At 32.9% G+C, this 23,333-nt stretch overlaps 1 protein-coding gene across 1 annotated transcript in view; it reads left to right on the forward strand.

Annotated features, from left to right (window-relative positions):
• LOC132722736 (splicing factor 3B subunit 3-like) overlaps window positions 1–21,791 on the forward strand; it is a 32,122-nt gene extending 10,331 nt beyond the window's left edge. Inside the window, exons 6-23 of the mRNA XM_060707278.1 lie at window positions 513–625; window positions 3,637–3,699; window positions 3,894–4,072; window positions 4,363–4,528; window positions 5,373–5,468; window positions 5,855–5,927; window positions 7,793–7,944; window positions 10,331–10,486; window positions 10,774–10,929; window positions 11,577–11,720; window positions 12,780–12,902; window positions 13,199–13,353; window positions 13,705–13,879; window positions 14,283–14,488; window positions 14,955–15,234; window positions 18,746–18,973; window positions 19,735–19,839; window positions 20,459–21,791. Coding sequence (XP_060563261.1) covers window positions 513–625; window positions 3,637–3,699; window positions 3,894–4,072; window positions 4,363–4,528; window positions 5,373–5,468; window positions 5,855–5,927; window positions 7,793–7,944; window positions 10,331–10,486; window positions 10,774–10,929; window positions 11,577–11,720; window positions 12,780–12,902; window positions 13,199–13,353; window positions 13,705–13,879; window positions 14,283–14,488; window positions 14,955–15,234; window positions 18,746–18,973; window positions 19,735–19,839; window positions 20,459–20,599 — 2,711 coding nt within the window. The 3' untranslated portion in view covers window positions 20,600–21,791. The remainder of the gene's footprint in view (window positions 1–512; window positions 626–3,636; window positions 3,700–3,893; window positions 4,073–4,362; window positions 4,529–5,372; window positions 5,469–5,854; window positions 5,928–7,792; window positions 7,945–10,330; window positions 10,487–10,773; window positions 10,930–11,576; window positions 11,721–12,779; window positions 12,903–13,198; window positions 13,354–13,704; window positions 13,880–14,282; window positions 14,489–14,954; window positions 15,235–18,745; window positions 18,974–19,734; window positions 19,840–20,458) is intronic.
• Window positions 21,792–23,333: the final 1,542 nt, after the last annotated feature.

Here is a 23,333-nt window from a genome sequence, read left to right on the forward strand (position 1 = left end):
ATGTATTTGGTCCGGCTAAAAATCAGTAAGATTTGATATTTTACTGGCCCGAATGTCCTGTGCTTTTTAAAAGTTTTCGTGAAGACTGTTGGTATAAAGTGGAAAAAAAACAAACAAAAAACAAAAGGATTTCCATGTGTTGATGCATTATAATGATATAATTTCATAATAAATATTAACAACAAAACAATAATTATACTATGTAGTTCAGAGTTTCTTTTGAATAACTATAAACTTTGAAAGTCTCTTGAAGATTCAAAATATCAGCAATGCTATTGTGAGCATTGAATGACTAATCTGTAAACATATTAATTGCGACGCGCTTTTGGAGTCCATGGACTCCTTGTTTTAAAGTCCTAGTGAGAACCCTGAGTATTAACCCTCTTATCCTGAATTCAATAATAGAAAAGAGGTATGTTGCTAAAATTTACACACAATTCTTTGATAAAGGCAAGATCTTCTGAAGTTAATATCTGTATTTGATCAACAAACAAATATAAATATGATTACAGTTCCTGGTGGCACAGATGGACCTAGTGGTGTTCTGATATGTTCCGAGAACTATATTACATACAAGAATCTTGGTGACCAACCAGATATAAGATGTCCTATTCCAAGAAGGCGGGTAAGTCTTCTATCTTATATTTCTTTTTCTGTAGTGGCCTGGTGACCTGTATGTTGTTGATCTAACATTATACCAAATGTTATATAGATAACAAATAAGCATAGAAATGATGTTTTCCGTGTTTCACCTGAAACCATTTGATTACAACTTTTTGGATCCTGATCTATGCTATTTGTAAATTGTTAGAAATATGGTTTTGACTGAAATGTATATATATGTGCTGTTTACACATTAAGGATTTAGATGTTGAATGTAAATAATGATGTGTAATTATATTATTTGACTGCCCTGAAAGCTGTAAAACATATGTTCAGAGTATGAGGAAAATATTGGTTTGTCAACCAAGCAACTGATTACATGTCATTTTAAAGTGACATTATGCCCATCCAAGGGTGTATAGTGAGTGAACGGGTGAAAGTCAAAATATATTTTCATTTTGCCATAATTCCTTTTAATTATGCCCCCGCCATGTAATGGCCGGGGCATATAGTGTTATCCTGTTCCGTCATTCCGTCCTTCCGTCCTTCCATCCTTCCGTCATTCTGTCATTCCGTCATCATCAGTTTCCGTTCATTATCTTAAGAACGGTTACACACATTCAACTCAAATTTGACATATGGATATGTCATGAGAAAATACAGGTCAAGTTCGAATTTGGTCATGGTTCGATGATTTTTGGCAGAGTTATGCCCCTTTTACTTTGAAAATAATATGAAATTTCAGTTTCCGTTCATTATCTCCCCAACGGTACAACACATTCAACTCAAACTTGACATATGGATATGTCATGAGAAAATACAGGTCAAGTTCAAATTTGGTCATGGTTCGATGATTTTTGGCAGAGTTATGCCCCTTTTACTTTGAAAATAATATAAAATTTTCAGTTTCCGTTCATTATCTCCCCAATGGTACAACACATTCAACTCAAACTTGACAGATGGATATGTCATGAGAATATACAGGTCAAGTTCAAATTTGGTCATGGTTCGATGATTTTTGGCAGAGTTATGCCCCTTTTACTTTGAAAATAATATAAAATTTTCAGTTTCCGTTCATTATCTCCCCAATGGTACAACACATTCAACTCAAACTTGACATATGGATATGTCATGAGAAAATACAGGTCAAGTTCAAATTTGGTCATGGTTCGATGATTTTTGGCAGAGTTATGCCCCTTTTACTTTGAAAATAATATGAAATTTTCAGTTTCCGTTTATTATCTCCCCAATGGTACAACACATTCAACTCAAATTTGACATATGGATATGTTTTTGGAATGCCCAGGCCAAGTTCGAATTTGGTCATGGTTCAATGATTTTTGGCAGAATAATGCCCCTTTCACTTTGAAAATAATGTGAAATTTACAGTTTCTGTTCATTATTTACCCAACAGTGTTACATATTCAACTTAAATTTGACATATGGATATGTCAAAGGAATGGGCAGGTCCAAGTTGGAATTTGGTCATGGTTTGATGATTTTTTGGCAGAGTTATGTCCCTTTCTTTTTGAAAATAATATAGATACATCTAAGGAATAAGCAGTTTAAGTTTGAATTTGGTCGTGGTTCAATGATTATAGACAAACTTATCTTTCCTGAATGTTGGAAAAATTTTGAACTTTCAGTTTCAGCACTCATACTTTTAGCCATTATTTTGGCTACAAATATGCAATATGCTATTTTTAAAAGGTTAAGACTGAATTATTTCAGTGCCTTGAACATTGTATGAAAATGGTTAGTGTTAACATTGAAAAGTTTTAAGGGCTTTGAACTTAAAATGAAAAAAATAATTAATGCACCATCTGAAATTTTGGCTGCATGCGGGGGCATCCGTGGCATGATGACACATTTCTAGTTTAATAATTAAGTTCGCATAAATCACCATTTTGACAGTCAATCTTTTGAAACCTAAAGTTAATTTAGCTCAACTTGACGATGAAAATATGAGCATAATGTCACTTTAAATAGTTTTAAATTTTAATTTCAGTTGACTAAGTTGCACATATTTCTATTTTTAGTAACAGTTTTAAAAAATGTAACTAGTACTTCTGTAAGAAATTCCTGATCTATTTCTATATCTATCTAATGAAGGTGGTATCTAAAACTGCAAGAAATAAATAATTATTGTCAAACTGACCTGGTGTTGATGTGTGTTCCTCCAGTAGTTAAATTACACTCAAGGTAAAACTAGATTTTAGTGTTTGTAGCTTGAAATGAATCTACTATACAAAAGTGATGGAATAGAAATATGAGCCGTGTCACGACAAAACCAACATAGTGCGTTTGCGACCAGCATGGATCCAGACCAGCCTGCGCATCCGCGCAGTCTGATCAGGATCCATGCTGTTCGCTATCAGTTTCTCTACTTGTAATAGGGTTGGTAAGCGAACAGCATGGATCCTGATCAGACTGCGCAGATGCGCAGGCTGGTCTGGATCCATGCTGGTCGCAAACCCATTATGTTGGTTTTGTCGTGAAGCGGCTCAAACAAACATGTGCAGCATAGAAATGATGATTCACCGTGTTTCACCTGAATATTATGATTAAAACATATTCTGTACTGATCTGTGGCTGCATATGATATATACATTAAACTTTTGTCCTTCAAACACATGAGGCAATAATGATAGTCATGTAGCACTAGTAACTAGTGACTAGTTACAGTCAGCATGTTCATGCAGTTTGACCAACTAAAGTACATCTTCAGTTTAGCGACATGTTTATACACTAGCAATTCACAACTATTGAACCTTACCTTTATACAAATTTTGAATATGTTATTTGTGTTTAAGAAGCTTTATTCTAGCTTAGGGAACATTGGTGATTCTACCTTGGTGCCTGAAATAACACACAGAAGGGTAGCTGTGGTCTTCCTCCACCAATAAAGCTGGCAAGTTGCCATACGACCCTTGACTTTGTTGGTGTGATATAAAACCCAACCAAAACAAAACCCCAAAAGACTTCTTTATTCTATATTCAATATTGTAAATTTGTAGTTTGCTTTCTTTTCAGAATGATTTAGATGATCCAGAAAGAGGGATGATATTTGTATGCAGTGCCACACATAAAACAAAGGTAAAACCGATAAAAGCATATCTTAATATCCTGTTATATTTATGAAAAGATTGATTTTCATACTTACAGATTTTGTACAATAAAAACTTGATTTCTTTATTTTGAAGCTTAAATAAAATACAGTATTCAGAAATGTATCTGTGTAGATGATGTTATATTAGAAAAATGAAGAAAATGCACCTATTTTGTTTCAGTCGATGTTTTTCTTCCTGGCACAAACTGAACAAGGGGACATTTTCAAAATCACCTTGGAAACAGATGAGGATATGGTTACAGAAATACACCTCAAGTACTTTGATACAATCCCTGTTGCTGCAAGTCTGTGTGTGTTGAAATCTGGATTTCTGTTTTCTGCCTCGGAATTTGGAAATCAGTAAGTTAAAGTTCTAATAATATATATAATTATTCTGTTGGGAATAGGTTAGTAAACTTATTTTTTAGAAGGAAATTTTTTTGGATGAACATTGACATGATGTTTACCGTGTTTCACCTGATCACAATGATTATGTTTTAACTATTACCTGATCTTTGTTCATTCAAACATATTGAACTATGCAGTCTTCATGAAAAACTAAGCAGTACATGTTCTGTCCTGTAAAAATCTTTAAATTTTGAACATTAAATTTAGTATTAAAGAAATAAGATGATTTTGTTTATTTACAGTAATTTATACCAGATAGCTCGACTAGGAGATGATGATGATGAGCCTCGCTTTAGTAGTGCTAGTCCACTAGAAGAAGGTACTACTTTCTTCTTCTCTCCTCGACCACTGAAAAACCTGGTCATGGTTGATGAAATGGACAGTTTGTCACCTATAACATCCTGTCAGGTAAATATGTTAACGTTATGTAGTTGTTGATTACGTATATTGAATTATTGCAAGTCTTGCTTCAATTAATTATGGTGAAGGGTGCTAATATGTTGGAAGTTACAGTGACATTGACTGTGGAAACCTTTACCTCTTAGTAATCAAACTCTTCAGGATTATCTCACTTATTTAGAACAAGTCCCCTATCGTTCAAAGGTTGAAATGTGATGTAAAATTCCATTTGCCTGCTCGTATTTACCAGTAGAATTTGCTGCAGGATGATTAGAAATATAAGCCTGCTTGTCCAAGTGGAATATCTACAAATTAGAATATTGCTGGAATTTGTTTACATTTCATGATGGAAAACCAGAAAGACAGCATATATTCTGAAGCATGCACTGTATAAACACCTGACAGGCACATTAAATTATTGCTTATATCTACGATTTACAGAATGTTTTGTTTCATACATACCCAGAATTATCTTTGTTTCCAGGTTTCCAGTTTCCTTCCGCTAGTGGAAATATGTTTATTCCAGCAATTTTTAACTTAAATGTGTCAAATTGATTACTGAGTATATTTATTTATTATTCATTTAATAAAAAGGCACTCGCAGATAAATTTAAACGGTACATTTAATATTGAAAATTGGGCATGAAATGCAGGACAAGTTGTGGCTCTGAAAAAAATTACTTCACTCTGACCAAACTGAAAACTGTTTCTGCTTAAATAATTAGAGAACAATATTAATGTGGCAATTGAAACAAATACATAAAAAATCCCATTCCCAGAATATGTACTAATACAGTGCTATAAAATTTAAAGGCAATAAGATATTTATGAATGAAAAAACTTGTTATTTCAGATAGCTGATTTAGCCAATGAAGACACTCCACAGTTGTATACCTTATGTGGTAGAGGTCCTAGATCTTCTCTGAGAGTTCTCAGACATGGTCTCGAGGTAAGAATTTAGACATACATGCAGTTTTTTCTAATCCATGTACAGTTTAATTTACAACTATGTATTTACATAGACTGTTAGAAGACATGCATTGAGATGATGTTTACCGTGTTTCACCTGATGTGAATGATTATAACTTAACAAACACTGATCAATTCATCCATCATAACAGATCTATGAAATAATTGATACTTTAATCAGTATCCGAAAGTGTGGTAAAGATCTTTTGATCTAAAATAAAAGGGGTTCATAAAGGTTTTTTTACTCTTTATTTATGAGGTTGACAATAAGCTGATATTGTAGGCATAACATTACTTTGTAAAACTTATATGTATAGATATCTGATTGGTATTATACATGTCATGTATTAATTTAATACATTGCAGGTGTCTGAAATGGCTGTATCGGAACTACCCGGTAACCCTAATGCTGTATGGACTGTGAAGAAACACTCTGATGGTAAGACGTATTGTGTGTATTTCTGTCCAATGGGCATCCTGGATATACAGCTTAATAAAACTATATTGTACTGAATATTGGTAAATTTGGATGATCTTTGTGAAACCAAGGAAATACATCTTATTCTAAGCACCACTGAGAGAATGCTTAAAAGTTTTCAATGTTTGATTCAGCTTTGAGGAAAAAGTACAAAAAAATAAAATCATTTAGAAGATGAAATTTATGTTGGAATCGTATAGAATAAAGATGAGCGTTTAGCATCAATATAAGCTGTATATACATGAAGTCTTGCAGACATTTAGCACTAATAAACATGTTTAGATTTGTTTTAGGTTCTGTTGCAGCTATAGAGGGTGTGCCTTTCTTTAGAAATGTTTCAGGGTCAGGGTCTTGTTTACAGTTTATCAAAGCCTTGCTAAGACTGTTTGCTGAACAAACTTGACCAGATTTGAAGGTAGCTCAATATTGAGTGGATCTTTAAAGGCAAGTTTAGGCACAGTTTTACCAGGCATTAATTGAAGCCGTTCCCTGCAAGGTAACTTCCTCTGCAAGCTTTCTAAAATAAGCTTGACACATCTAAGAAGTTTTCTTGCAGGATATACTCATTAAAGCATTGGAAAAAGTCAAGTTTTACTGTGATTTTCATTTGAAAAAAAAACTGCTTTCTTTTCAGAAAAAATGTAATAGTATTTCCAGAATCTACTGTCATTACAGAAATAAATTGTAGAATATGGGTTATAAAGCAACTAGTAGAGAATTTGCAATCATATTTATCAATTGGTTCAAAAAAGAAACTTTTTACATTTGTGGAGCTTTTAACTTTATGGAACATTTTACCCTGTGAAACCTAGAAAGATTCGAGACTAATTAAGCAAGGCTGGTGTGTGAGTTAACACCATCACCATGCCTGCTTTCTATTTCAGATTCTGGACCACTTGCATTAGATACAGATTGACTCAGGTTGGTATATAGGACTCAGGGGATCGTGTTTTAAACCAAGACTACTTCCATATCATAATAGTTAACTTTTTATGAAGATAAATTGTTTGCATCTGAATAAAAGTATAGAATGTATGAAATTGTGAACGCTGTTCTAAGACGGGATGTTATGTGTCCGTAATTTTAAAAAAAGTTATCCTCTATGGCTAAATGATTTGCACTTGTCCAATACTTTTGTTTGAATCCTACCAGAGTAGTGGTATTAAATTTTTTTCCAAAATGACACTTGGAGAGGTCCTGAAAGACTGAAAATAGATGGTCATCATATGACATTATCAATATGGTACAAAACATGACACTGAATATGAAGAAAAAAATTATTTAACTCAAAGTATTTGTTGAAGCACTAAAAACTAGTTTTAGAAGCGAGATGTAGTTCTTGTATTAGGCATGCATTAGTGCAATAAGATGCTTTATTTTAAGACCATCTAAGAAATGTTTACCTATGAAGAAAAATGGCTCCTTTTTCATGGTTAGAATTGTTTCATTTCAAGCTTCTTTTTGTTTATGCCTGCCCTCCTTAGCTTAGATCAAGTTTAAAGCGGTATTGGATTTTCATCTCAAAGGTTATTTATTGTCGGGTCGCACCATGTGTCTGAAATAGAAAATAACTTGTTTGTTAATATGTAAACAGGCACATACACAATCCATCAACATAATGTGATCAACTGGCCACAAGTTATTGCTTTTAGAGTAATTTTGACTAAAGGTGAAAGTGAAGGGCACAGGGCCCTCTTACTGAGTTTTCTCATTTTTATGTCCATCAATCAAATATTTTAAATACATTGTGCTGAAATGATTGAAATTATAATCTCCGTAAAGTATGATATCGTAGTTCTCACGTTGTTAGACCTGTATACTTTCAGATGACTATGATGCATACATTATTGTGTCTTTCGTTAATGCTACCTTGGTACTGTCTATCGGAGAGACGGTTGAGGAAGTGACAGACTCCGGGTTTCTCGGTACAACACCAACCCTGTCTTGTTCTCAACTTGGGGAAGATGCTCTTGTCCAGGTGAGGAAATACATTGATAATGTAGAAAAACGGTTTAAATGCTAGGCTTAAACTCCTGAATTCGGATAGAAAATTTTTTCTTCTAAAATATTGGAGCAGGATAATTTCTAGATGCAGTTTGTTTCGATAATGTTTGTGTATAACCAAATCTATTAAAACCTTGAATGACTAGCTTGGTATTTAGTGTATAGATATTCTTATTATACCCCCAAAAACGAAGTTTGGGGGGGTATATAGGAGTCACCCGGTGGTCGGTTGGTCGGTCGGTCGGTCGGTCCAGACGTCCGTTGCATTTTCCTTGTCCGGACCATAACTTGAAGACTAATGGTTGGAATTCAATATAACTACATACAATGGTCAAGCACATTGAGAGGAAGTGCAGTGCACAAGAACCATAACTCTATCTTGACTAATTACAGAGTTATTGCCCTTTGTTACTTTTCCTTGTCCGGGGCATAACTGAAAACTACTGGTTGGAATTCAAAAATAACTTCATACAATTGTCAAACACAATAAGGGGAAGTGCAGTGCACAAGAACCATAACTCTATCTAAAGTAATTACAGAGTTATTGCCCTTTGTTACTTTTTTCCATTGCTTTCTTTTGTCCGGACCAATAACTTGAAGACTAATTGTTGGAATTCAATATAACTACAATACAATGGTCAAGCAACATTGAGAGGTAATGCAGTGCACAAGAACCATAACTCTATCTTGACTAATTACAGAGTTATTGCCCTTTTTGTTACTTTTCCTTGTCGGGGCATAACTTGAAAATTACTGGTTGGAATTCAAAACAACTTCATACAATTGTCAAACACAATAAGGGGAAGTGCAGTGCACAAGAACCATAACTCTATCTAAAGTAATTACAGAGTTATTGCCCTTTTGTTACTCTTTCCATTGCTTTCTTTTTGTCCGGACCATAACTTTAAGACTAATGGTTGGAATTCAATATAACTACAACAATGGTCAAGCACATGAGAGGAAGTGCAGTGCACAAGAACCATAACTCTAATCTTGACTAATTACAGAGTTATTGCCCTTTGTTACTTTTCCTTGTCCGGGGCATAACTTGAAAATTACTGGTTGGAATTCAAAACAACTTTCATACAATTGTCAAACACAGTTAAGGGGAAGTGCAGTGCACAAGAACCATAACTCTAATCTAAAGTAATTACAGAGTTATTGCCCTTTGTTACTTTTCCATTGCTTTCTTTTGTCCGCGACCATAACTTGAAGACTAATTGTTGGAATTCATTATAACTTCATACAATGCGTCGAAGCACATTGAGAGGAAGTGCAGTGCACAAGAACCATAACTTCCATCTTGACTAATTACAGAGTTACTGCCCCATTGTTACTTTTCCATTGCTTTTTTTTGTCCGGAGCATAACTTGAAGACTAATGGTTTGGAATTCAATATAACTTCATACAATGGTCAAGCAAATTGAGAGGAAGTGCAGTGCACAAGAACCATAACTCCATCTTGACAAATTACAGAGTTATTGCCTTTGTTACTTTTCCTTGTCCAGAGCATAACTTGAAAAACTACTGTTTGGAATTCAATACATTTTCATACAGTTGTCAAGGACATTAAAAGGAAGTGCAGTGCATTAAGAGCCGTATCTCCATTTTTGACAAAATACAGAGTTTACTGCCCTTTTTTACTTTTCCTTGTCTGGAGCATAACTTAAAACGTACTGGTTGAAATTCAAAACAACTTCATACAATGGTCAAGCACAAAAAGAGGAAGTGCAGTGCACAAGAACTATAACTACATCTTCAGTATTTATAGAGTTATTGCCCTTTGTTCCTTTTCTTTGTCTTTCTGGACTTATTACAGAGTAATTCAATAAAACTTCATCAATGGCCAACCACATTGAAAGGAAATGCAATATACAAGAACCACAACTACCTTTAATTGCCAACAACCATAACTCTATATTTCAATTCTTTTACAAGGTATTCTGTTACTAGTTGAACATCCTCATTTCCGAAGCAGTCTTGTGGGGGTATTAATCACATTTAGTGATAGTTCTAGTATTATTATACATTATTTAATTATGCTCCTTCTTTATCTATGTAAGTGTCAAAGGGCCTATAGTATAATATTCACAATGACGTCAGTGATCTGACAGAAAGTAGTGACCGCCTGATCAAGCACTGTTACATTTTTATCGGACTGCTTAAATCTGTAGTTCTGTTTTACTGCGAGGAAGTTTTTACAAAATGCCCAGTATACAAGCTGGCTGCCAAATGGCCCTCAGTGCTGTGAAACAAAGTTTCAGTGTTAAAATTGAAATAAAGAATGCATAGATATTTGAAGCCGTGTTATGTAATCAATTGATTTATGAAGGCATCAAATCTTGTTTATTATTTTACAGATTTATCCAGATGGTATTCGTCATATTAGATCTGACAAGAGAGTTAATGAGTGGAAAACTCCTGGCAAGAAGAATATTGTCAAGTGTGCTGTAAATCAGAGACAGGTGGTTATAGCCCTGTCAGGTGGTGAACTTGTCTACTTTGAAATGGACCCTGTATGTATTTTTCTTGAAAATTAAAAAAATGTTGGTCACAAGTTGTATGATTTTATAAACGCGAGATATTTTTTCTGAGATATAGGCAGGTTTACATATTTGATGTAAATAGGTGACTTTGTTTTCATTGTTTTTAGAAGGTTATGTCATTCGCAACAGTATTTAATTTTACTGCATCATTCACATTTCCAAATGATGAGATAAAAGCTAATGTTATATTTTAGTGAAGTCAGAGTTGGTAAGGTATAGATAATTACTTTTTCATTGTCCCTGAATTTAATTTACAGACTGGCCAACTAAATGAATACACAGAGAGGAAAGAGATGTCTTCAGATGTTGTATGTATGGCACTGGGCCGGGTACCGTCAGGAGAGCAGAGATGTCGGTTCCTGGCAGTTGGATTGGCTGACAACACAGTCAGAATTGTCTCCCTTGATCCATCAGTAAGTTATAAATGAAATTATGTGAAACAAACTTTATCTTGAAGATAGTACTGTTAAGAGGATATAGAAATGATGTACTGAACTTCTCCACTTAATGAGAGTGATAATGATTCCATAATAGTCAAATATAACTGATCTATCTTCCTCTCCATATTCTTTGTAGAAGCATTATAACAGCAGAACATTTATGTAAGGCATCCAATTTGGGCTATGTACTTTAAAACATAAGTATTTCACTAATAAAAGATATTTTTGAATAATTTGAATTGTGGATTTTCTCCACAAGCAAACCAAGAAAGTTGTCACATCAAAGATATAATATTGACTTGAAAACACTCAGCAGAAGATGATCAAAGACATTATAAATATATTAACTTTTTTACAAAGTAATTAAATAATACAAATGTACGCAAACGTTGTTTCAAGAGAAAATTTTTCTCTCATTTTAACACTTTTTTTTCTCACTTTTTCTGGGTATTTTCCCAAAAATTATACAGGGACTATAATCTTCCTAGTATTGTTTGTATATATTTATGACATTTTCGTCACAGATTTTGTTTGAAACTGAATGCTGTCATAATGTATTTATAGTTTTGCCCTTGTGTAGTTTTGCTCAGATAAGTGAAGTATTATATTTGTATGTGTAGGATTGTTTGTCACCATTGAGTATGCAGGCTCTACCAGCAGCACCAGAGTCACTGTGTATTGTAGAAATGGGAGGTACAGAAGCCAAAGAGGAGACCGGTGAGGCTGGTACAGCTGGTGGATTGTTCCTTAATACTGGATTACAGGTAAAATCTTAATGATAATTCCTCAATTTTTTTGTAACATTTTTAGGGGAAAAATCAAATAAAACAGTTTAATTTTAAATGAATTTGTTGAGATATAAATGTTAATATAAGAGGTTATAGACATGATGTATTGAACTTCTCCACTTTATGAGAGCATGTGATTCCACACTAGTCAAGATGAATCTGATCTATTTCCTCTATATTATTGTAATTTTTGTATAAATATATTTTGAAAAAATAATATTCATTGTCAATAGAACAAATCATTTTACCTAGGTTGCCATAGATTACATGTCTGAATAGTGTTTATTCATTAGTTGGATTATGTTCAGCTTAATTTTCAAAGGCATTGTTTCTATCGAGCCAAGTAAAGAAGTAGCTGCATGTCTTAATTTTCCTGATTTTACTTTAAACTCAGGAATTTGAAATGTAAACTTGTTTACTATAAGTTAAAGATTGCATATATTACAATAATAGTAATTTTATTATGACCATAATTGTGTTCAGTGAGAATATAGAAATGATGTAATTTACTTCTCCACTTAATGAGAGTGAATGATTACAAACAGTCAATATAAACTGATCTATATTCTCACTGTTTTATTAGTATTTATAAAGATTTTTGACAAGTTATATGGCCTTATATAAATGGTTTGGAAATTAAGCGGTGTTATATTTTAAAAAAAACTGTATATATGGCCATATAACCTGTCAGAAATATTAATAATACAGCAAGCAACTTTTTTAAGAGAAAAAAGTGAGATTTCTTCATAAATTGACAGCAGTCCTGTATATAAATCTATATAAAAAACACGATAAGCCAATGAAAAGCGATGTTGCAAACATACAGTATTGTAAAATGTAAAATATTATTTGCCAGTAAACTGTTCATGTTCCAAGTGTTTAATAAGCTAGCTGCTAGGCAGTCTTTATTCATGCTTGCCAACTATTATGTTAGTAAGGAAAAATTTTGAATAAAAATGATTATAATATGTAATGTATGATAAACAAGAATAACTCTAAATGAATGAAATAACTTTATGTATGTATATATTTTAGAATGGAGTATTGTTGCGTACAGTGCTGGACACTGTAACAGGAGATTTGTCCGACACGAGAACCAGGTACCTCGGTTCAAGACCAGTCAAACTTTTCAGAATTGCCATGCAAGGCTCAGAGGCTGTAAGTACTGTATTAGAGAATCTAGCTTTACACTGTCTCCTTTATACTGACTTTAGAAAGGGTTGTCATTAAAAATTGTCAGGCCCGTATCATTAATTTTCAACATTTAATTCAAAATTTAACATTAGATTCAATTATAAAAGTGATATACTAAAATGATATTAACATTGAAAAATATTGAAATTTCTTTCAAAATTTGCAAATTTTATATTTGAAAGTTTGTTGAGACTAGTGATTTCTGTTGTAAAAATAATTATAAGTAATCAATGACGTATGTTTTATAATAACCTTTCCAGGTGTTGGCCATGTCAAGTAGATCTTGGTTAAGTTATGCTTACCAAAGCAGATTTCATCTAACACCATTATCATATGAGAGTTTAGAGTATGCCTCGGGCTTTGCCTCAGAACAGTGTCCAGAGGGTATTGTAGCCATCTCTACTAATACATTGAGGTTTGTTTGACTTTTCCAGTAATAACTGTTTTATAGTTTGTTATTATTTAACTTTGATAAATACTATAAAAATGAAATACATATACATAGAAAAAAGTTATGTACATAGTTCTAGTCCATCTCCATTCCTCAACAAACCCTAAGTTAATGATATTAATATAGAAGTATCAAGGTGTTTGGGTTGTAATGATGCTTTGACACTTTCCAGAATTAAAATGCACTTCAAGAGCATTGTCTGAATTTTCTTTCAACTTGAATTTGATATTAACACGATTTTATTTAAACATTGGATATTTTATCTATAAAATATTATGATTGTGTATTGCTAATCAAGTGTGTATTGTTCCTCAGAATTTTGGCGTTAGAAAAGCTTGGAGCAGTATTTAATCAAGTATCTCACAGTTTGCAATATACACCACGCAAGTTTGTCATACATCCAGAGTCAGGACATCTCATTATCATAGAAACAGATCATAGTGCTTATACTGAGGCAACAAAAGCTCAGAGAAAACAAACATTAGCTGACGTAAGTATATTGTACTCCCATGTTTATAAAGGTTTAAGTTGTAAAATTGGATGTATTTCCTATTTACATCATAGTGGCAAACTTCCGTTTTAGAATATTAGTTACTCTTGTCGAGCATTTCAGTAAATATTATATCCTTAAAACTCGGCAGAGTATTGAATCATAGTAACAGAGTATAAATTGCTGTTGCGATTTCAAGTGACTCATTCATAAGCAAAGCCAAACAAGTTAACCATGAATTAAAGTTGTCTTAGTTTAAGAATTATGCTTTTATGATAGCATTTTGATAAAGAAAAAGTATTTTTGAGACTGTCAGTTGGTATGCATTATTTTAGGCATTGTTTAATAAGATATTTACCATGAGTATTATCTATAAAATACTGATATATTTTGTTATATACAGGCAATGATAGAGGACGCACAAGAGGATGAGAGGGAGTTAGCAGCTGAAATGGCTGCATCATTTCTGAACGAGGAATTACCCGAGTCTGTGTTTGGAGCACCAAAAGCCAGCGCTGGCATGTGGGCGTCAATTATCCGAGTCATCAATCCTATTACTGGAGCAACATTGGATTCAATAAATCTTGAACAGAATGAGGCAGCTCATTGGTATACTTTTATTTGTTCCCTTGTCTATTTCCCTCTTTAAAACAGATTCTTTTTAAGATTAACGAGATGATATGACATACTGTGGTATTGATCAAATCTACCAAAACCAAGTATAATGCCTCAATTAGATCTTTTACCTGAATTTTGACTGTTGTATTGTTTCATACTATATCCATCACAGTGTAAATTAACGAAAAAATACCTCGTACAAAAAAATTTCACAATGAAAGATGTAGTAACAAATCACTAAAAAGTTTTTATCATAAAGTTAAAAAACTACTGCACTGTATGAAATTATTTTAGAATATTTGAGTTATTCTTGCTTAGTTATTTATATTCTCCAAGATCTTCAATAACAATTTTGGTGTTTAGATGTTTTAAAAGGATTAAAGAATATAATTGATAAAAGGATGTGTATCTGTCAATAAATTGTATGTTATCATTGTTGAGGTTTTTTCTGTTACAGTTTATCTATAGTGAAATTCTCCAACTCACCAGATGACACTCATGTTATAGTTGGTGTTGCTAAAGATTTGACATTAAATCCTCGTACATTAGGAAATGGATTTTTATACACTTATAAACTGATAGAAGGTGAAAGACTTGAATTTGTGCATAAAACTGTGGTTGATGAAATGCCGGGAGCCATTGCACCATTCCAGGGTAGGGCCCTGATAGGAATAGGAAAATTCTTGAGGATTTATGATCTTGGCAAGAAGAAAATGCTGAGAAAATGTGAAAATAAGGTAAATACAGTGGCTTCAGAAATAAGGTATTTTATTTTTTGCTTATGTATCAGTGATATAGAATATAGAAATGATGAAGTATACTTCTCCACTTAATGAGAGAAAATGATTATTATCTGTCTTGTATAACTGATCTATATTTTCCCATATCACTGATCCTGTCATACTAAATATTCCTTGAGTAAGTTTATAAGCTAATTGAATAACTCTTGAATCTGTTACTGGAATCAACCAGTACTAAGCAATGAGTGTAAAGTTTAAGATCATAATACAGCAGCTTGGCCTTTACTAGATTACTAGTCGGACACATTAAGTACTCGGGGCCACACTGGCACTCGAGTTGAAATTTTCTCTAATATTATCTTGATGTGTTAAATGTTTTGATAAATTTTATGAAGAGTTTTAAAGAGAAAAATTTTTTATTTTTTAAAGATACCCAAAGTTTTAAAATATTCATCCCCCAATTTTTAAATTTGGTTTTAAAATTTTTTCTATTTTTTTCCCGCATGTACCAAAATTTGTTGTTTTGGAAAACAAATACTAAAGGGGGCCCCTTTTTTTGTGGTTGCTGGGCAAATTTAAGAAAACTTTTATTTTGTACGGTATTAAAAGAGCAGGGGGGGAACCCGCCCGATTGTTTTTTTCTGATGATACAAACCCTCGATGGATAACCCCATCTTGGTTTTTTTAGATTATGTATTGGGGGCCCGGAGCTGAAAAAAGTTTTTGGAAAAATAACAAATTTTAGTATCCCTTTTTTTAAATTAAAGGGAACCCGAAAAAAAATTTTTTATTGAAATGTTTAAAAACCCTTTTGGGTTGGGTTTTTTCAGGTTTTTTTGAAAAAATTTTTAATTCTCAATTTTTTTGAGGTCCAACCCGGGCTTTTTAAAAGGGAAAGGATGTTTTTAAATTTTTGAGGTTGATATTAAAAATTTCCCTTTTTCAACATTAGACAGTTTGTTCAAAGCAAAACCCAAAATTAAAAAAAGGGAAAAAAGGGTTTTTATTTTGGGGAGGGACATGAGGCCCGGGTTTTTGGGAAATTTTTTAAAAATTTTAACAAAATTAAAATTAAAGTTTTCAGATTTGATTACCTCAAACGTCACAATGATGTTTTGGGTGAGGATCCCCCCAAATGGGAAAAAGAAATTTGGGAAAAAGAGGGTACCCCTTAAAGGTGGGCCCCCACCAAAAGGAAAATTTAAAAGTGGAAATTTTTCCAAAAAACCTTTCCCTTTTTAATTCCCAAAAATTAAAAAATTTCTTCTTGCTTGTAAATACCTACCCAATAGCTACGTTTTTTTAAATGTCAACTTGCAGTTTCCGAAAAATGTTTGCCGTAAACAAATTTGTTTATATTTAGGTGTGTCAAATATTGAGCAATAATAATGAAAAAAAAGAGATGATGACAAAGTCAATCCATTCTCTGAAGTGTTGAAGGTGGGGTGACCGGTAACATCTTTGATGTTTGGTTAGGTTGTAGTCCAAGCTGACTGGAGGTTCTCTCTAGTTATGTAAGGGCAACGACTCTTTCCTTGGCTAGTTACCTCCCTTTACACAAAGATGGAAACTTGGACTCTGATCTTACTTAGGACTTGAGAAAAAGAAAACAATTGCATGGTGTCACTCTATACTTATTTTTAGATATGCGTTTTGAAGCATTTGTGTCCAACACATAAAAATGTTAACTTATAATAAGGATAAGATTAATTTTTGATCTTATTTGTTCTAATATTAAACTTTAGCAAAGATGGATTCAAGGATTTTTTAAACCCCCAAAGATAAATTTAAGGTTTTTTTTATGCCCCCAATTTTGGGAAAGGTCATACAGATTTACCATTGTACAACTGTAGACAGACAAAACAGTGAAGTAAGGGGGGAATCTGTGTCTGATGGGACACATTTCTAGTTTATATATTTTATTGTTAAAAACTAAATTTCATGTCTATGTGTTATTTTCTGGTGAAAAGTTAAATGATGACAAAGTCAATCCATTCTCTGAAGTGTTACAGGTGGGGTGACCGGTAACATCTTTGATGTTTGGTTAGGTTGTAGTCCAAGCTGACTGGAGGTTCTCTCTAGTTATGTAAGGGCAGCGACTCTTTCCTTGGCTAGTTACCTCCCTTTACACAAAGATGGAAACTTGGACTCTGATCTTTTTCCCCAAAAGAAAATGAATCTAATTGAATGATATAATTTTTATACAAAATGTATATATTTTTACATATTTATTTAAAACGATCATATTGGAAACATTAAAATGTTAATATTTTAAAAAAAGATTTATGTGCTTCATTTGATGATTGTATATTATTTCACTTTAGTAACTGTGCCTTTCTGGTATTTCTGGTATTTAAATATTTGAGCAATTGCTTATAAAAAATGCCTAATTTGAATATCTAGTCTGTGTGTTATTTGTCTGGGAAAATAGTTGAGATGATGACAAAGTCAATCCATTCTCTGAAGTGTTGAAGGTGGGGTGACCGGTAACATCTTTGTTGTTTGGTTAGGTTGTAGTCCAAGCTGACTGGAGGTTCTCTCTAGTTATGTAAGGGCAGCGACTCTTTCCTTGGCTAGTTACCTCCCTTTACACAAAGATGGAAACTTGGACTCTGATCTTTTTTCAGCCAAAGAAAATAAATTTAATTGAATGATATAACTTTTTCTACAAAATGTTTATTTTTACATATTTATTTGAAACAATTTATTTGAAACAATCGTATTCAAAACATGAAAATGTTAACATTTAAGGAAAAGATTTTGTGCTTTATTTATTATTAATCGTATTATATTTCACTTTAGTAACTGTGTTTATCAAAACATATCTAGAATTTCTAGTTATTGTATACTTGAGCAATTGCTTAAAAAAAACTGCCTAATGTAAGCTCAAATGTCTTGTCTATATGTTATTTGTCTGAGAAAATAGTTGAGTTGATGACAAAGTCAATCCATTCTCTGAAGTGTTGAAGGTGGGGTGACCGGTAACATCTTTGATGTTTGGTTAGGTTGTAGTCCAAGCTAGGTTCTCTCTAGTTATGTAAGGGCAGCGACTCTTTCCTTGGCCAGTTACCTTCCTTTACACAAAGATGGAAACTTGGATTCTGATCTGCTTATATACAAAACGTAAATAAATCTAGGGCCATCCTTAAAAAAATGTTCGTTTGCAGTAACGCGACCGACTCACAAAATTTGCCCCTACTCAAATTTTTTTTCATGGTCTGGATCAAATTTTTTTTTTTTGAATCAGAAAATTATGCCTTGTGCTTTGTTTTCGTTCTTTTAAAGGTTAATGGAAGAAATAAAATGTAGGTCTTATTAAATTAGAATTCAGTTATCAATTTATTAATTGTTACCAGATTATCAAAGCATATATTGTCCAGCATTTTGAAATTCCATGTTTATTTGGGAGTACAGTTCAATAAAAAAAAAAAATCGACCTACCTACCCACCTTGAAAATTCTGGGTCGGGTTACTGCAAACAAACATTTTTTTAAGGATGGCCTAGTAGCAAATGTGCAAGATGTCCTTATTCAATCTCCGTAACAGTATCCTCAATGAAATAACTGGACATATATTTTTTTTCAAATTTCAGGCTGACATATTGATCAATTTCTATATTGGTGAGGTGGTAACATCATTACAGAAAGCCACACTGATACCTGGTGGATCGGAATCTCTAGTTTATACTACATTATCTGGAGGAATTGGCATGCTTGTACCCTTCACATCACATGAGGTAATTTATCATAATTTATGTTTTCAAGTTGTAGAAAGTATTAAAATTTACACAAAGTGTCTGTTTCTTTTGGGGTTAAGGGATTTCAGTGAATTCTCAGTCACCTTCGATAGTTCAAATTCTTTTATCTATATGAAAGGACATAAACTTGTTCATATTTGGTAGTTTTCTGGCTAGTTGGTCAATCTTCAAGGGTACTCCTTTATGTACAATTTTAACATAAGAATTTTCTGTTTTACGAGTACAAGAAGAGTATAAAAAATGATACATAACATAATTTATGTGCAACCGTTTCTTTAAAATAAAGAAATGATGACAAAGTCAATCCATTCTCTGAAGTGTTACAGGTGGGGTGACCGGTAACATCTTTGATGTTTGGTTGGGTTGTTGTCCAAGCTGACTGGAGGTTCTCTCTAGTTATGTAAGGGCAGCGACTCTTTCCTTAGCTAGTTACCTCCCTTTACACAAAGATGGAAACTTGGACTCTGATCTTTCATGGTAATCTTGAAATTTTTTAAGAAAAATACCAGGCACTTTCTTCCTCTTTAAAAAGGGACCTTCATTGACAATTTGCTTGGATTCTCTTTATGCCAAATAAGTATGTATAAATGTTAATCAGCTATTCTATATTGTGTATAAAAAGAGTTTGTGTATAAAAAGAGTAGTCTATTTTTATGGCATTAAAGGAAGTTTGATATCAAAAAGTAAAGAAAATTTGTATTTTAAACTTACATCTGAGTTCTAATATATGATATTTACAGGACCAAGACTTCTTCCAACACTTGGAGATGTACATGAGACAGGAGCATCCCCCTCTATGTGGGAGAGAACACCTTTCATACAGATCATACTTCTTTCCAGTAAAGGTTTGTAAATATAATTATAATACTAGCAGACCTGAGTCAACTATGCCACTAGTATATAGCCCTGCCTGTTTGCAGTTCTGTGTGCGCTTATTTGTATGGGATAACATTGGCTGGTCATTATTATCATTATGGTTTTTAAATCTAAGAAATAAACAATTTTATTATGTAAATACTCTAGTAGTACAAGTTAGATAGGTTTTGTTGATAAAGACGGTGACAAATTTTTACGTTCTTTATTGCTTACACCTTATGCTGAGCTTAATTGAAACTTTATGGAGTACAAGGAATCAACTTTGTGCACCAAGTCTACAGTTTACTTGTTGGAAATACAAGAAACACATAATTATGTTTAAAAAAAAAAGAAAGAAAAACAACAAAAACTTAGTTTAGGTTAGATATTAAAGATGAAAATATGCTTGTTCTCAGTTGTGTAAGCAATTGAAAGTAAAAAGCAGTTGTTGAAATGTAAATTGAATTTCTTTTTCCATGCAATATAATTAGAATATTTTGGAATTTATAACTTTTTATGTGATATGCCCATTATTTAGTAAATTGTGATTAGTTTCAGCATCTTCATTAGTTTCAGCGGTAAGAAAAATCTCTATGAATATATTTACAGAATGTTGTGGATGGTGACCTGTGCGAGTTGTTTCCATCAATGGATGTAGCCAAACAGAAGAGTGTAGCAGAGGAACTTGACAGAACACCAGCTGAAGTATCCAAAAAATTGGAAGACATCAGGACTAGATACGCCTTTTAAATATTTGTACCTCGAGTCGGTCATGTACAAAAATTACTTCTCTTGCTTATACTTATACAGTGTATTTATATATGAACGACAGTGTGATGAATGTTTTTCTAGCTTTTGCTACATGCAGAACCAAAAGGGAACAAATAAGAACTCTATTATACACTTACGATGGGAGATATTTGGATATTTTATGTGTCTGTTAAGTGAAACTTTTGTTTACGCTGGTAAAGTTGTAGTAGTGTAATAAATGAGGGGAGATAATAAGTCACTGGGCACTTTCTGTTTATCAAAGACAGACTAATGAATTAAACAAGATGAGGTATTAACTAATGTATATATAAAAACTGTGACATATTTCTTGGTATCAATGGTTTCATGATCATGTAAGGGGCAGCTTTGTTTAATGTTGTAAACATTAATAGAATCATTGTTACCATATGTATCTATATATGTATATGTTTGTATGTTAATTATGAAGTGAGAGGCTGTAATTTTGGATTACTTTTTTTTTTAATGAAATCAAAAAAAGGGTATATCTACGTCATATTTCTAGTATTTGTTTGAAAACAACATGAAAGATTACACTTGAACTTCAGGAAAGAACATGTTTATGCTAAATAATCAATATATGTGATTGTAGATATGATGCTAATGATGCCCATATGTTGTACATGACATATAGAGACATTGTGTTCATTAGATTTATAGGGAACTATTTTTTCATCAGTTGCTAAATTCTGCATCACCCATTCAATATTCAATATACATTAACTACATGATGTAAATATTTTCATGCTTTTTTTCTGTTAGATATTTTTACAATTCTACACTATTTTGCTGAACATTCTTAATAAGTTAATATTGTAATCATATGATTGTAAAGTTTTGAATGAATTGTATGTACTAAGTAGTGGTACAATCAGTTGATTATCTTCCAAAACATACTCCGTAAAAGACTGATTAAAAATAGCATTTAAATTTCAAATGAAGGAAATAGGACAAAGATTTGTAATATTATCTATTGAATTTCCAAACTTTTTTTTTTCTTTGTAACATGTAGACTATTTTTTCAAGCGTAACAATAATTCTTTAAATAAACTTGTTGTAACTGTACAATATCAAAATTTGAAACTTGCGACATTTATGTGCATATATGAAAATTAATAATTTTGCAACTGTCATTAAAATGATAAAAAATTTTGATAGTAGTGTATTTTCTTCTTTCAAAGTGCGCACAACATGAAAATGACTTATCTTTGTCCATCTACACAAATGCATTGTGGAAAGAAAGCATGATTAAAACCTTTGGTTGAGGCTTTGCCTTTAAGGGTTGAGGTATCATAATTGTAGCCACCGATTATCCCTGCATGATCGTAAATGATGACTAAATGGCTTCAAATTACTGAATTCTTTGCCAGCAGGTGGGGTGGTTTGACCCCTAATTTTTACACTCGCAGTTGGCCATAATCATCTATCCTGTTTTGACGCCATATGAACTAAATTGTGTTGGTGCACCATAAAACCCAACCAAAAAACCTCCATGTAATTTATGACTGAGTTCTGTTGAGGATTACAGACCATAATGAGCATTAAAGTGGGCTGCAATAATGATTATCAAATGAAACTCCACATGATGCATTTCTATTTTTTTGGCCGGGTTGCACGCATGCAAACCCGGGTAGTATGGTGAATGTCGGGCAGATGGGACAGCGTCTTGATATTTGGTAACACGTGGTCCTATACCCTGCGATTCCATTTCAGGTCTGTCACTCATCCACTTCCTGCTTACCGGCTTGTAAATCGGTCAAATTCCTTATGATATGGGCAAGTAAAGTAAACATCACATCAATCATTCAAGTTTTATTATATTAATTGAATGAGTAGTTTCACAGGAGTGGACACAGATGGCCAGGCAACTTTGGTTGTGTGGAGGTATTTAATGCATTAATTTTGGTTGTGTGGGGGTATTAAATGCATAAACTTTGGTTGTGTGCAGGTATTAAATGCATAAACTTTGGTTGTATGGAGGTATTAAATGCATAAACTTTGGTTGTATGGGGGTATTAAATGCATTAACTTTGGTTGTATGGGGGTATTAAATGCATTAACTTCAGTTGTGTTGGGTATCAAATGCATTAACTTTGGTTGTATGGGGGTATTAAATGCATTAACTTTGGTTGTATGGGGGTATTAAATGCATTAACTTCAGTTGTGTGGGGTATCAAATGCATAAACTTTGGTTGTGTGGAGGTATTAAATGCATAAACTTTGGTTGTGTGGGGGGTATTAAATGCATAAACTTTGGTTGTATGGGGGTATTAAATGCATTAACTTTGGTTGTATGGGGGTATTAAATGCATTAACTTTGGTTGTGTGGGGTATCAAATGCATAAACTTTGGTTGTATGGGGGTATCAAATGCATAAACTTCAGTTGTGTTGGGTATCAAATGCATTAACTTTGGTTGTGTTGTGTAACTTTGGTTGTGTGGAGGTATTAAATGCATTAACTTTGGTTGTGTGGGGGTATTAAATGCATTAACTTTGGTTGTGTGGAGGTATTAAATGCATAAACTTTGGTTGTATGGGGGTATTAAATGCATGAACTTCAGTTGTGTTGGGTATCAAATGCATAAACTTTGGTTGTGTGGGGGTATTTAATGCATTACCTTTGGTTGTGTGGAGGTATTAAATGCATAAATTTTGGTTGTTTAACTCACTGGATACAGATAAAATAAGACGGCA

The sequence above is a fragment of the Ruditapes philippinarum genome, unplaced genomic scaffold (genome assembly GCF_026571515.1).
Source record: "Ruditapes philippinarum isolate M1 unplaced genomic scaffold, ASM2657151v2 ctg147_1_1_1_1, whole genome shotgun sequence".
Classification (NCBI taxonomy): domain Eukaryota; kingdom Metazoa; phylum Mollusca; class Bivalvia; order Venerida; family Veneridae; genus Ruditapes; species Ruditapes philippinarum.